The sequence below is a fragment of the Nycticebus coucang genome, chromosome 18, assembly GCF_027406575.1.
Source record: "Nycticebus coucang isolate mNycCou1 chromosome 18, mNycCou1.pri, whole genome shotgun sequence".
NCBI lineage: Eukaryota > Metazoa > Chordata > Mammalia > Primates > Lorisidae > Nycticebus > Nycticebus coucang.
The window spans coordinates 23,055,635-23,071,153 of NC_069797.1; the positions used below are offsets into that span (position 1 = coordinate 23,055,635).

Here is a 15,519-nt window from a genome sequence, read left to right on the forward strand (position 1 = left end):
ATGGTATTTAAAATGTAAAGCTCAGGGATCACACCTGTGGTGCATATTACAGGGGTATTTGCGAAACTTGGTAAATGTAGAATATAAATGTTTTGGCACAGTAACTGAGATAACGCCGGAAAGGCTATGTTAACCACTGGGATAAAAATGTGTCAAATGGTTTATGAAGTGAGTGTATGATGCCCCATAATCATATCATTGTATACACTTATGATTTAATAAAAAAAAAAAAAAAAAAAAAAAATGTAAAGCTCAGTCTCACTGATTGAAGTGGGCTGCGGGAGAGGCCACATAATCCATGTTGACTGGGTTGAGCATGGGCCCTGGGGTGATCCCACTGGGGATAGTCAGGGTGCTGAGAGGCAGGTAGGGGGATGAGGGCATTCTTCGGAAGAGAAGGATAAGGTAGGTAGGACATTTGCCTTCTGACGTTTGAAGGGTTGTCTCACAGAAGAAAAAGCAGTATAATTTCTTATCCCAGAGGACAGAACAGTGGGCAGGATGCGGGGCCAATTTCAACTCAACACAGCTAAGACCTTTTTGGCCAGCGTAAGTCATCTAACAGTGGAAAGAAGTGCCTGTCTTGTTTATAATGAGTTGTCCATCCCTGTGATACACGCAGGGACCGGGTGCCCATTTGTCAAGGCTGCAGTAGGAGGACTTGGTGGGAGGTTGACCAGTTGTCTTCTGAAGTCCTCACAGACTGGTCCTCTGTGAAGTCTTGCCTTCTGTATGTCTCCACTCACTTCCATCTTTCCTTAGCTTCCTTCTTGTGCTTTTCTCCCTTTCCTTCAGGCCTGAAGGTGGAAGAGGGGAGTGTCGGAGGTGCTCTGCCTGCTGTATTGTCTCCCCCTGCTCCAGCTTCACCGTTGTCCCCTGTAGCGCATAACGGGGAGTTGGAGCCATCATTTTCCCCTAATGCTGAGCCCCAGATTGGGCCTGAGGAGGCCATGGAGAGGCTGCAGGTGGGGAGCTGGAGCTGCTAGGGTCCGGGGGTGATGTCAGGGGCTGCTGGGACTTTACTTCATAGTCAGGGTTGAGGAGATAGAAGGAATTTTAGAAGTAGAGTGGTCTCCCAAAGTAGGTGCCTGTCTCAGATTTCTCAGATTGTCCCAATCCTTGCCATCCTGTGCCCTTAGGAGACAGAGAAGATTATAGCTGAGCTGAATGAGACGTGGGAGGAAAAGCTACGCAAGACAGAAGCCCTGAGGATGGAAAGGTACAAAGGGCTGGGGCTTGGAGGGCAGCTGGAGCCTTGGAAGAAGTAGGGGGAGTGTGGGGAGGAAGGGTGGACCCTGCAGGAAAGGAGGTCGTGGAGAGTGATTAACACTTGATGTTTGCCTCGTTTTTGCCCACAGAGAAGCATTGCTGGCTGAGATGGGGGTCGCTGTCCGGGAGGATGGGGGAACTGTGGGCGTCTTCTCTCCAAAGAAGGTGAGTGAGGGGTCTGGTGAGGAGGCCTAGGGAGCGCTCTGGATGCTTGGAGGAGAGGCAGGGGGTGGCAGGATAATGAGTTCTAACCCTAGTCTCACCCTCTGAGGTCTTTGGCTTGTCCCTTTGTCATCTCTGTTCCTTTCTCTACCACCTCCTGTCTGTGTTGTCCAGCCATCCCTGCCTTCTCCCTCAATCCTTCTAATAGTTATAATACAGGGTTTATTAAGTGCCTGTGGCCAAGGACTCTGGGGACCACAGAAGAATGACAGGGTCCCTCTCCTTAGGGGGATTGCAAGAGCTGCTTAGAATCAAGATCTGTGCAGACATACATTTGCACGTGTTTGTATGGAGTTTATACATGGAATATAAGTTAGGATTCATTAGAAAGATGATCATAGTGATTACTGCAGGAGAGATGGAGAAGACCTAGGAAATTAAAATAGAGATTGGTTGGGGTAGAGACTTAGGCATTGTATACGTTCTTGTATTGTTTGGGTTTTGTACCCTGTGCACATGCTACTTAGTCAAAAAAATACGGAAATATGCTTCTTAGAGGGTTGACTTGGGAAGACGACTGTAAACGGAGAAGAGGAGGCGTAAGTGATTGTAAGTGCAACAGGGGTTGTTTATCACTGGAAGTGCGAGTGTGACCTAGAGATAAATAGCAACTGGTTTCCTAGAGAAGGTGGTTGGGAAAGTGGAGCCTGAAAGATGGATGGGACTTGGGAGGGATAGAAGAGTAGGGACATGTAGCTGAGTATTCTGAGCGTACATGTGTTTTGCTGAGTGGGATATGTCAGTGTCTGACCCAGGTCTGCCAAGTAGCAGGTGCTCAGTGAATCTGCTGAGAGGAAGGAAGTAGGGCAGACGTGCTTCAGGTTCAGGCGGAGGCAGGGATTCAAAATACTTAAGCAGCCGACATAGGCATTGACCAATCAGAAAGGAAGTTGTGTTAGACAGCCAGCACAGCTGTACTGGCACATAGCAATGAGGGATGATGCAGAGGCCAGTTTGAGCAGAGCTGGAACTTCCAGTCCCACCAGGGAACCAGCCCAGCCTGTCTGGTCCGTGGTGTGAAACAGCAGGGGGTCAGGCCCTAAGTTAGGGACACCGTGCACTGGGCCAGACAGGGTCCCAGGGGCTGCCTGGAAGAGGTGGTGGGTTACAGGAAGAAGCTCCTCTCTATTTTGTAAGTTCATTGCCATCTGGGAGACTGAGCAGGCAGGGATCATTGAACCCTGTTCTGAAAGAGGAGAGAGGTTTGCCTTGCCTTGCCCAATCCACAGCCAGAGGGTGAGAGAGCTGTGGTGAATGATTATGGGTGGCAGCCCAGGCTGAGGGGCCTGGTCTAGGCTGGGTACCCAGGGATTTGGGTCCTTCTTGAGGGATCCAGACCCTTCTGGGACCCAGCCACATCTGGGAAGGGAGAGGAGCTACAGAAGGCTGTCATATGGCTCAGTTGCCTTTGTGTGCCTGTACGTGGGACACTTCCACCACAGTTGCAGGGATGGAGGAAAGGCAAAAACAAGTGGGAAGCCGATGGGGTGGGTGTTGTGATGCTTTTTCCCTGGGGGGTGGGGGGGGCTTGACAGTGCACGGGGATGCTGCCCTCTAAAGCCCTAGACTAAAGCGTTCTTGTTTTGTTTTTAATTGTCCTCATAAAGGCATAATATATACCAGAGAGAACATTCAAGTAGTATTAAATGGGTATGGCCATTAATATAGCCCAGACACCTTATACATTCCTGCCAAGAGGCAACCTCCATTATCAGGTCTTAATGTGTTCAAGTCTCTGCATGTACAGGCCTGTATTGTATATAATTATACATGTTTGCACTGTTTAATAGTAGTAGTTGTGTACCTTATTTCAAAGGTTACTGTACTTTTTTTTTTTTTAGAAACAGAGTCTCACTTTGTCACCCTCGATACAGTGCCGTGGCGTAACAACTCACAGCAATCTTCAGATTGCTTAAGCGATTCTCTTGCCTCAGCCTCCCGAGTAGCCGGGACTACAGGCATCCGCCACCACACCCAGCTATGTTTTTGTTGCAGTTTGGCTGGGGCCAGGTTTGAACCTGCCACCCTCAGTGTATGGGGCCAGCATCCTACCCACTGAGCCACAGGTGCCACCCTACTGTACTTTTTTTTAATAGTGTCAGAATATTCCATTTTGTAAAGGTAGGATAATTTAACTAGCTTCCTACTGATGGACATTTAGATGGTACTAAATTGTACAACAAATAATACGACAGTGGGTAGTCTTTTTTTCTCTTTTTTAAAATTCCAAATTAATATGAGGATACATATAATTAGGCTGTATTGTTGAATTTGTAAGGTAAAGTCCAAGTTATAGTTGTATCCTGCACCCAGGAAGCGTGCCATACACATGTGCATTGTACCCATTGGGTCTAACTTGCTGAACCCCCTGCCAGCCCTCCCCTCTTCTTGAATTTAGTTGAGTTTTTCTTTCTTTTGGGGCTGCAGTTGTTAATCTACTAGTTTCAACTCAGTATTGAGTACATTTGATGCTTGTTTTTTCCATTCTTGTGATGCTTAGGAGAATGTTCTCCAAATCCTTCCGTGTTGTTACAAAACATAAAAAACTCCATCTTTTGGGTGGTGCCTGTGGCTCAGTGGGTAGGGCGTCGGCCCCATATACTGAGGGTGGTGGGTTCCAAACCCGGCCCTGGCCAAACTGCAACAAAAAAATAGCCGGGCATTGTGATGGGTGCCTGTAGTTCCAGCTACTTGGGAGGCTGAGGCAAGAGAATCACTTAAGCCCAGGAGTTGGAGGTTGCTGTGAGCTGGGATGCCACAGCACTCTACCAAGGATGATAAAGTGAGATTCTGTCTCAAAGAAAAAAAAAACACTCCATCTTTTTATGGCTGAATAGTAGTCCATGACAATGAATAGTGTTGTCTATAGAACAGATCCCTTAGAAGTGAAGATTTTGGATTTTTGGTCAAATGATAGACATTTACAATTTTGATCTAGGCTAGGTACAGTGGCTCTCACCTGTAATCCTAGCAATCTGGGAGGTTGAGGCAGGAGGATCTCCTGAGCTCAGGAATTCGAGATGAGCCTGAGCAAGAGTGAGACCTTGTTTTTACTAAAACAGAAAAATTAGCTGGGGGTTGTGGCAGGTAGCTATAGTCCCAGCTACTCAGGAGGCTGAGGAGCCCTGTAGTTTGAGGTTACTGTGAGCTAGGCTAAGGCCATGGCACTTTAGCCCAGGCAACAACAGAGTGTGTGAGACTCTGTCCCAAAAAATAAAAAATAAAATAGGCTCGGCGCCTGTGGCTCAAGTGGCTAAGGCACCAGCCACATACACCTGAGCTAGCAGGTTTGAATCCAGCCCGGGCCTGCCAAACAACAATGGCTGCAACCAAAAAATAGCCAGGTGTTCTGGCCAGTGCTTATAGTCCCAGCTACTTGGGAGTCTGAGGCAGGAGAAGCGCTTGAGCCCAGGAGTTAGAAGTTGCTAACGGCAACTTGTGATGCCATGGCACTCTACCCAGGGTGACAGATTGAGGCTCTGTCTCAAAAAATTAATTAATTAATTAATTAAATACAATTTTGGTCTGTACTGCCAAAGTACCCTCTGAAGATTTTGTTTGTTTGTTTGTTTGAGGTAGAATTTTGTCTGACACCCAGGCTAGAGTGTGGTAGCATAGTCATAGCTCACTGCAGCCTCCGATTCCTGGGTTCAAGCAATCATGCTTGAACCTCCTGAGTAGCTGGGACTACAGGTACATATCACCATGCCTGGCTCATTTTTTAATTTTTTTGGAATAGAGCTTTTATTTATTTATTTATTTTTATTAAATCATAGCGGTGTATATTAATGTAATCATGGGGTACCATGCACTGGTTTTATATACAATTTGAAATATTTTCATCACACTAGTTAACATAGCCATCTGGCATTTTCTAAGTTATTGTGTTAAAACATTCTACATTTAGTAAGTTTCACATGTACCCTTGTAAGATGCACCATAGGTGTGGTCCCACCAATTACCCTCCCTCCACCCATCCACGCCCCTCCAGTCCCCTCTCTTTCCCCTTTCCCCATGTTCTTAGGCTATAATTGGGTTATAGCTTTCATATGAAAGCTATGAATTAGTTTCATAGTAGGGCTGAGTACATTGGATACTTTTTCTTCCATTCTTTGCTAAGAAGAATATATTCCAGCTCCATCCATGTAAACATTATGAAAGAGGTGAAGTCTCCATCTTTCTTTTTTTTTTTTTGTAGAGACAGAGTCTCACTTTATAGCCCTCGGTAGAGTGCCGTGGCATCACACAGCTCACAGCAACCTCCAACTCCTGGGCTTCAGCGATTCTCTTGCCTTAGCCTCCCGAGTAGCTGGGACTACAGGCACCCGCCACAACGCCCAGCTATTTTTTGGTTGCAGTTCAGCCGAGGCCGGGTTTGAACCCGCCACCCTTGGTATATGGGGCCGGCGCCTTTACTGACTGAGCCACAGGCGCCGCCCCGTCTCCATCTTTCTTTAAGGCTGCATAATATTCCATGGTGTACATATACCACAATTTATTAATCCATTCGTGGATCGATGGGCACTTGGGCTTTTTCCTTGGCTTAGCAATTATGAATTGGGCTGCAATAAACATTCTGGTACAAATACCTTTGTTATAATGTGATTTTTGGTCTTCTGGGTATATACCTAGTAGAGGAATTACAGGATTGAATGGCAGATCTATTTTTAGATCTCTAAGTGTTCTCCAAACATCTTTCTAAAAGGAATGTATTAGTTTGCATTCCCACCAGCAGTGTAGAAGTGTTCCCTTTTCTCCACATCTACGCCAACATCTCTGGTTTTGGGATTTTGTGATATGGGCTAATCTTACTGGAGTTAGATGATATCTCAAAGTAGTTTTGATTTGCATTTCTCTGATGATTAAGAATGATGAGCATTTTTTCATATGTCTGTAGGCCGTGCACCTATCTTCTTCAGAGAAGTTTCTCTTCAAGTCCCTTGCCCAGCCTGAGTTGGGATCACTTGTTCTTTTCTTGCTAATATGTTTGAGTTCTCTGTGGATTCTGGTTATTAAACCTTTGTCGGAGACATAACCTGCAAATATCTTCTCCCATTCTGAGGGCTGTCTGCTTGCTTTACTTACTGTGTTCTTGACTGTGCAGAAGCTTTTTAGTTTGATCAGATCCCAGTAGTATATTTTTGATGTTGCTTCAATTGCCCGGGGGGTACCTGGCTCATTTTGAAAATTTTTTGTAGAGATTGGATCTTGCTAATTTCCCAGGCTGGCCTTGAACTCCTGGGCTCAAGTGTTACTCCAGCTTCAGCCTCCCAAAGTGCTAGGATTACGAACGTGAGTCATTATGCCCAACCCCTTCTGAAGATTATAGCCATGCCAATTTATACTCCCAAGGGCAGCATACAAGAGGGCCTATTTTCCCTTACCCTTTCAACATCCTGGGTTAATCAGAGTTTTTGGTATTTGCCAGTATGATTGGTGAAAAAAGGTGTCCTGTGGTAGTTTGTGTTTGCATTTTTCTCTAGGTGGTGAGTACTAACCTATTCTCTTATGTTTAAAAGGCATGTGTATTTCAGATGGAAGAGCTATTAGACTCATGAGGGAAGTGGGTTTGGTGGAGGTGGCCACCAGGAATGGTTGGGTCCTAGAGGAAAAACTACAGTATATCTTGGAGAGAGGGCCCTCTTGCTAGGATCCCCACCACTACTAGACTTATGGATTTTTTTTTTTTTTTTGTAGAGACAGAGTCTCACTTTATGGCCCTTGGTAGAGTGCCGTGGCCTCACCCAGCTCACAGCAACCTCCAACTCCTGGGCTTAAGCGATTCTCTTGCCTCAGCCTCCGGAGCAGCTGGGACTACAGGCGCCCGCCACAATGCCCGGCTATTTTTTGGTTGCAGTTTGGCCGGGGCTGGGTTTGAACCCGCCACCCTCGGTATATGGGGCCGGCGCCTTACCGACTGAGCCACAGGTGCCGCCCAGGACTTTTTTTTTTTTTAAGACAGTGTCTCTGTTGCTCTGGATAGAGTGCTGTGGCATCATAGCTCACAGCAACCTCAAACTCTTCGGTTTGAGCAATCCTCCTGGTTCAGCCTCCTGAGTAGCTGGGACTATCACCTGGCTAATTTTTCTATTTTTTTTTTTTTTTTGCAGAGACAGAGTCTCACTTGTACCGCCCTCGGGTAGAGTGCTGTGGCGTCACACGGCTCACAGCAACCTCTAACTCTTGGGCTTACGCGATTCTCTTGCCTCAGCCTCCCGAGCAGCTGGGACTATAGGCACCCGCCACAATGCCCGGCTATTTTTTTTTTTTTTGGTTGCAGTTTGGCCGGGGCTGGGTTTGAACCCGCCACCCTCAGTATATGGGGCCAGCGCCCCGCTCACTGAGCCACAGGCGCCGCCCTAATTTTTCTATTTTTAATAGAGATATGGTCTTGCTTTTGCTCAGTCTGGTCTCAAACTCCTGAGATCAGGCAATCCACTTGCCTCAGCCTTCTAGAGTGCTTAGGATTCCAGGCGTGAGCCACTGCACCTGGCCACCTAAGATCAGTGATCTTCAAACCTCGCTCCAAGCTTCCTTCTTAGGGGCTGAGGTCAGAGGACAGAACTACATTCTGGGCTCCCCACCCCTAGTCTGGGTCTGAGCAGTTCCCTGCTTATCTGCTTGACGTCTAGGGTCTTAGATAAGGTTTTACTTGAACAAAGAGTTTTAGGGCTGAACAAAAGTTGAAAAGCACTGCCCCAAATTGTATGCCCTCTCCCGAGGGATAGATCACTTTCTGCCCCCAGAGCCCATCAGTGTTTGCAAAACCCAGAGCAGGCTTGACACTACAGTACAGGGGGACAGGAGAGGAGGTCCCTCCAATCCTAGGGAGGAGGTGTTGCATCAGCAATTGTTGGGTGCCACACATCACACCCACCATGGACACAGCCTTGGACCTCAGTTACTGGGTGTTTTCCTTCTGCACCCTTTGCTTTTCTGCCTCCGTGCTTCAGTTCAGACTCCTTTCACCTGGAATGTTCTTCCTTGTGCATGTCCATGCCCTCCTTATTCTCAAAGGTTTGTGCCCATATAGACTCTCCTATGAAGTCCTTCTTATCACCCCCCAAACTCCCTTCATTTGTTTTTTTTTTTTTGCATGTGAGTCCCTCCCGGAATATGTTGATAATTAGCTTCCTGGGAACAAATGAATGAATGAATGCATGAATTGAGGGCATGAGGTGATCAGAAACACTTCTAGGAGGCATCTGTTTCCTGCTTGTAACTGTGTTTCCATGCTGAGTCTCACCTCCCCAAGTTGACTCTGATTTCCTTCCTGACCGGACAGCAGTGTCAGAGTTTGACCGGTCTCTGTATCCTGCCCAGTACTTCACTGGATAAGGTAGAAAGCCCACAGAATATCCTTGTAGAGTGGAAGCAAGAGATCTTGTGTTGGGTTGGAGGGCGTAGGAGGCTTCATGGAGGAAGTGACATTTGAGACAGATGTGCCTGAGGACGTGAATGATTTTGACAGGTGATGGTGGGGGAGGAGTGGAGAAGGAGGGTGTTCTAGGCAAGACCTGTTTGGAGTGAGTGAGTGCCCAATGGTCCAGGGGACGGGAACACAGAGGCAGGGAGAGAGGTCTGAGAAAGGGGCCTGGACAGGTGGGGTGGAGCCTTGATGTGGCGTGGCCCCGGGTGCCTGGGTAGAAAGCACCCCCAAGTCAGGCAGCCTGGGGTGCCAGCTGGAGAGGCGAGGACATGACACACATGGGAGTGTGTATGTGGAACTGGAAGACCTGCAGATGGTAGGAAGTCAGGTGGCCCTGAGGTAGGATAGTGCAGAGGGGTGGGCAGGTGCAGGTGGAGGCAGCAGTTCCTAGCGGGGGCCTGGCAGTCAGTGGCATAAGGGGGGATGGCAGGAACAAGACCTGTGTGTTGCCCAGAGTACAGAAATAGAGGCTGGGAAAAGGGTGGCGCCTGTGGCTCAAGGAGTAGGGCACTGGCCCCATATACTGGAGGTGGTGGGTTCAAAAAACTGCAAAAAAAAAGAAAAAAAGTTGGGAAAAGGTGCTTTGGGGAATGGACTGGGTTTCCAGCACAGAGTGGCACGGTCATTATCCAGGTATTCAGGATGGATTTGGTAGGGGGGTCTTGGTCATGGACAATTCCAGGCAGCTGCTGGAGCGACCTTGGCCTAGGTAAAACAGGCCTAGGGTAGTGACAACCAGAGAAGAGTTGGTGGGTCTGCTTCATTTTCTTTATCGCTCTCCTGCTTGCTTGTCTTTCTTCTTTTTTTCTCTCTCTCCCTCCCTCCCTACCTCCCTTCCTTCCTTTATTCCCCTTCCTTCCCTTCCTTTCTTCCCTTCTTTCTTTCTCTCAGACAGAATCTCACTCTGTCTCCCTGGGTAGAGTGCTGTGGCATCATAGCTCATAGCAACTTCAAACTTTTGGGCTTAAGAGATCCTCTTGCCTCAGCCTCCTGAGTAGCTGGGACTACAGCCACCCAGCTAGTTTTTCAAGTTTTATTAGGGACAGGGTCTCACCACAACACCCAATTAGTTTTTCAAGTTTTATTAGAGACGGGGTCTTGCTCTTCCTCAGGCTGGTCTTGAACTCTTAAGTTCAAGTAATCAACCTGCCTTGGCCTTCCAGAGTGACCCACTGCACCTGGTCAAACACTTTTTATCTTTAAACTATAAAGTAACCTGTGCTTGTCAGAAATTAGAAGTGTAATGAAAGGTGGGCCAGTCCCCTCCTCTAGTCCCCTCCTTTATGCAACAGAAGTTTCAAAATGTATTTTGAGGGAAGACATGATGGGACAGAGGGGACACAGGGAAGAAGAGGGTTCAGGTTCAGTCCCAAGCTTCTGGTCAGGAACCTGGTGGGTTGAGGCATTTCTGAAGAGCCAGGGACCTGGGGAGGGTTGCTGATCTGGGAGAGGGGATGGGCGCAATTTTTGTAGGACCCTGTATAGGAGAGCGTGGATCAGTTGCTCTGAAAGCTATTGGTTTGAGGGGTGGAAACCAAAAATCCAAGGCAGGTCTTCAGGGTAGAGGGATGATGAAGGGGTGAGGGGAGAGGAGCTCCCCAAGAGCAAGGGAGGAAAGGGCATCTGTGCATGCTTCCCCTCCCTTACTCTCCTTCTATCCCCTGGCTAGCTCTTAAGAGCCTTCCCCTGACCACCTTCCTTCCACCTTAGACTCCCCACCTGGTGAACCTAAACGAAGACCCCCTGATGTCTGAGTGTCTGCTCTACCACATCAAAGATGGTGTCACCAGGTAGTGTGTGCCCAGCAGCCTGAGGGGTGGCCACAGAGGGATGGCCACATTGGTGATTCCCTTTCCTGGTGGTCACTGGAAATAACTCAGATCTCTGGACAGCTGACTCCGTTGCCCTGCTCACTCCCCCAACTTCTGGAGATGACTTGCTAAGTCCGCCTGCTCAGTGTCCATCCTGCCTCTACCTGGCAATTTTGTTGGGGAGAGAGAGGGCTCCTGATTTACCCAGGCGGAGAGTTGGGAAACAGACCTCTGCATTCTTGGCCCTTAATGCTGTGGTATCCCCTGGGGGACCCTCCCTGGGGAGGGAGGAGGGCCCAACACCCTGTTGTTGAGGAGCAGTGTGTGGCTGAGGCAGGTAGTTTCATGGCAGGTGCAAATGAAGCCCAGGGCTTGGTATCTCTGTAAAAGGCTGAGGGTACCCTTCTTCTCTTACCATAGTCATTTGTGGCTGTCTTGCTTTGGGTGTGGAGTGAGCCCTCAGATGATTAGCGCTGAGGATGGGTGGGAGGCCCAAGGCTGAGGGTGTTCACTTTCCCTCTTTGTTCTGTAACATGATGACTAAGAGCATGGCTTTGGAGTCAGCCAGATCTGGGCTGAAATTCCAGCTTCATCATTGTGGGGCTGCATGACCTTGGGCAAGTTACTTTACCTTCCTGAGCCTCAGCTTCCTCATCTGTGAAATCAGAATAATTTTGTTTGGTTCAGTGAGTTGGATGGGCGCAGGGGTGGCTTGGCAAGTGTCTGGCATATGCTCAGACTGTTGGCCATTGTTTCCCCAGGGTCGGCCAGGTAGATGTGGATATCAAGCTGACTGGACAGTTCATTCGGGAGCAGCATTGTCTGTTCCGGAGCATCCCTCAGCCGGACGGAGAAGGTAATGGTGGAGCAGGGAAGAGTGGTAGAGTGGTCAGACAGGTGTGTGATCCCACATACAGAATACAGAAGCCAGAGGCCTGGGTCAGACACTGGGGAATGCAGCCAGGTAAAGAGGGGATGTGTCCTTGTCCTCAGAGAGACTTCAGGCTCATGGATCTGAGTTGGAGGACACTAAGGGCCCAGCTCTCTTGCATCCAGCCTGAGAGTGTAGACTGTCACACGCGCCTGGGGACTGGCAAGGGTCCTGAGGCAGAAACACTGTGGCAAGCCAGAAGTGTGATTTTGGTAAAGAGTAGACCTTACTTTTTTTTTTTTTTTTTGCAGTTTTTGGCCTGGGCTGGGTTTGAACCCACCACCTCTGGCATATGGGGCTGGCGCCCCACTCCTTTGAGCCACAGGCACCACCCAACCCTGGTCATTTTTTATGAAAATCTTATTCATATCAGTGGTATATCTGAACTTTTCTCTGTGGAAAACCTGCCTTTATATCAGCAAAGACTTCTGAGAATTCATGAGCTTTGTGTCCCTTTGGTTCTAAAACTTTCAGAGAGTTTAGCTGACATAATGGCCATAGCAGCAAAAACTTTTAAGAATCACAAACCTGGCTGGGCACAGTGGCTCACGCCTGTAATCTCAGCACTCTGAGAGGCCGAGATGGGTGTATGGTTTGAGCTCATGAATTTGAGACCAGCCTGAGCAATAGTAAGACCCCATCTCTACTAAAAATAGAAAGATTAGCCAGGCATTGTGGTGGGTGCCTGAAGTTGTAGCTACTTGGTAGGCTGAGGCAAGAGAATCACTTGAGCCCAAGAGTTTAAGGTTGCTGTGAGCTACAACATAATAGCACTCTACCCAGGGTGACAGAGTAAGACTCTGTCTCAAAAGAAAAAAAAAAAGAGGCTCGGTACCTATAGCACAGTGGTTACAGCTCTGGCCACATGCACCAAGGGTGGCGGGTTTGAACCCAGCCTGGGCCTGCTAAACAACAATGACAACTGCAACAAAAAATAGCCAGGTGTTGTGGCAGGTGCCTATAGTCCCAGCTACTTGGGAGGCTGAAGAAGAGAATCACTTCAGCCCAATAGTTCAAGGTTGCTGTGAGCTATGACACCATGGCACTCTACTGAGGGCGAAATAGTGAGACTCTTTCTCAAAAAAGAAAAAAGGAAAGAAAAGAGAAAGAGAAGAATCACAAACCCTAAAGGTGAAGGTAGTAACCTATAGACATACCAACAAAAGAACTTCAAGCTATATATATATATATATATATATATATTTTTTTTTTTTTTTTTTTTGAGATAGAGTTTTACTATGTTGCCCTTGGTAGAGTGCTTTGGCATCACAGCTCACAGCAACCTCCAGCTCTTCAGTCTTAGGCAATTCTCTTGCTTTAGCCTCCAGAGTAGCTGGGACCATAGGCACCCACCACAATGCCTGGCTATTTTTTTGTTGCTGTTGTTGTTTAGCAGGCCCGGGCTGGGCTTGAACCCACCAGCTTTGGTGTATGTGGCTGGTGTTCTACTCACTGAGCTGCAGGCGCCGAGCCCTGTATTTTTTTTTAAGGTCACCTGATCTGATCAATTGTTTTTTTTTTTTTTTTTTTTTTTTTTTTTTTTTTTGAGACAGCATCTCAAGCTGTCACCCTGGGTAGAGTACAATGATGTCACAGCTCACAGCAACCTCAAACTCTTGGGCTTAAGCGATTCTCTTGCCTCAGCCTCCCAAGTAGTTGGGACTACAGGCACCTGCCACAATACCTATCTTTTTTATTTTTTATTTATTTATTTTTTTAGAGACAGAGTCTTATTTTGTTGCCCTCGGTAGAGTGCTGTGGCATCACAGCTCACAGCAACCTCCAACTCCTGGGCGTAGGCAATTCTCTTGTCTCAGCCTCCCGAGTAGTTGGGACTATAGGTGCCCGCCACAACACCTGACCATTTTTTTGTTGCAGTTTGGCCGGGGCTGGGCTCACACTCTCCACCCTCAGTATATAGGGCCGGCACCCTACCCACTGAGCCACAGGCACTACCCCCAGCTATTTTTTGGTTGTAGTTGTCATTGTTTGACGGGCCCAGGTTAGATTTGAACCCGCCAGCTCTGGTGTATGTGGCTGGTGCCCTAGCTGCTTGAGCTATAAGCACCGAGCCGATTTGGTCACTTTTAAAAAGGGGAATGACTTGGATTCAAATAGGCCCTAGCAAAACTGAGCTCTGTGAACATGAGCTGAGTGGGGAGGCAGGACGTGGTGCATATAAGCTCTGTCAGCTTAAACCTTGAGCCTTGTGCACATGAAAACTAAGGTTGCCTGGCCTAATGCCTTGGAGGGGACAGGGACGTGGGCGTGCATGGTCAGCACTTTTATAAATTAGAAAAGACACTGTGGTGTGGCTTACAGTCAGATTAAAGTCATACATGTTGGGTTTTAGTTTGTTCAGGGCCAGCAGGTGAAGGCAGTTGTTATGGTCTGGTGTGAGTACTCAGTGGCAGGAAATGTTTCTGGCATTTGAGGCTGAAAACTGTTGAATCAGTTCAGCCCAGCGAATTATTGCCGAGTTCCTGTTTTGTGGTTACTTTAGGCCATGTGCTGGGGGAGATTTCAAAGTTGTACAAGGCCTGCAGAGCCAGTCCTTTGGCAAGGAGCTCCCTTGTAGTTGTGCACAAGACTGTGAAATAAGTCACAGTGAAGACAACTGATGTTTCCATGCCCAAAAGGTAGGGGCTGTAAGGTTTAAGTCCAGCTGGGCCTCTGTTCTTAATGGCAGATTTAAGACTTGACCAGAGGTGGGGTGCGGTGGCTCATAACTATAATCTAGCACTCTGGCATGCAAGACCAGCCTGAGCAAGAGTGAGACCCCATCTCTACTAAAAATAGAAAAATGGGGTTGGTGCCCATAGCTCAGTGAGTAGGGTGTCAGCCACATACACCGAAGCTGGTGGGTTCGAGCCTGGCCGGTGCCTGCTAAACAACAATGACAACTGCAACCAAAAAAAATAGCTGGGCATTGTGGCGGGCACCTGTAGTCCCAGCTACTTGGAAGGATGAGGCAAGAGAATCGTTTAAACCCAAGAGTTTGAGATTGTTGTGAGCTGTGACACCACGGCACTCTACTTGAGGGTGACATAATGAGACTCTTGTCTCAAAATAAATAAATAAAAATAGAAAAATTAGCCAGGCATCATGGCAGGTGCTATAATCCTAGCCGCTTGAGAGGCTGAGGCAGGAGGATCACTTGAGTCCAGGAATTTGAGGTAGCTCTGAGCTATGATGATGCCATGACACTAGCCAGAGCAACAGACTGAGACTCTGTCTCAAAAAAAAAGACTTGACCAGAGACAGGCCAAGAGGTTGGGGCAGCACAGACTGAGGTATGGGTGTACAAAAATAGTTAGTAGTTACTGACCATCTACTATGTACCTATGTGTTTTCTCATACAGCTCGCCGGTGAGGGAACTAAGGTTCTCAGGAGTTAGGTAGTTTGCCTAAGACCTCAGAAAACCACGGAACTGGATTTGAACACAGTAGGGTAGCCTCTGGGGGCTGTGCTGTAAGCTCTAGGTCCAGGAGAAGGCTGCCTGGGCCAGTCTGGAATAGTCATCATATCTCCTCACTTGGCCTTATTTTCTCTCCATAATACCTATTTCTTCCCTTAGAGGGGATTTTAGGGTATCTGCCTTTATTTTTTTTTTGAGACAGAGTCTTACTCTGTCACCCTGGGTGGAATACTGTGGTGTCATAGCTCACACCAGTCTCAAACTTGGGCTCAAGTGACCCTCTTGCCTCAGCCTCCCGAGTAGCTGGGTCTATAGGTGCTCTCCACAACTCCCAGCTAGTTTTTCTATTTATTTTTATTTTTATTTTTATTTTTATGTTATTTCATTTGTTTTGGTTTTTGGCCAGGGCTGGGTTTGAACCCGCCACCTCTGTCATAT

At 47.8% G+C, this 15,519-nt stretch overlaps 1 protein-coding gene across 9 annotated transcripts in view; it reads left to right on the forward strand.

Moving 5' to 3' along the window:
* The window catches only part of KIF1C (kinesin family member 1C), a 29,616-nt gene that overhangs the window by 7,155 nt on the left and 6,942 nt on the right, over nt 1–15,519 (forward strand). For all 9 annotated transcript variants that reach the window (XM_053568199.1, XM_053568202.1, XM_053568200.1 and 6 more), the window contains 5 exons: nt 796–965; nt 1,140–1,219; nt 1,359–1,434; nt 10,631–10,710; nt 11,493–11,587. In XM_053568199.1, the coding sequence (XP_053424174.1) occupies nt 796–965; nt 1,140–1,219; nt 1,359–1,434; nt 10,631–10,710; nt 11,493–11,587 (501 nt within the window). The remainder of the gene's footprint in view (nt 1–795; nt 966–1,139; nt 1,220–1,358; nt 1,435–10,630; nt 10,711–11,492; nt 11,588–15,519) is intronic.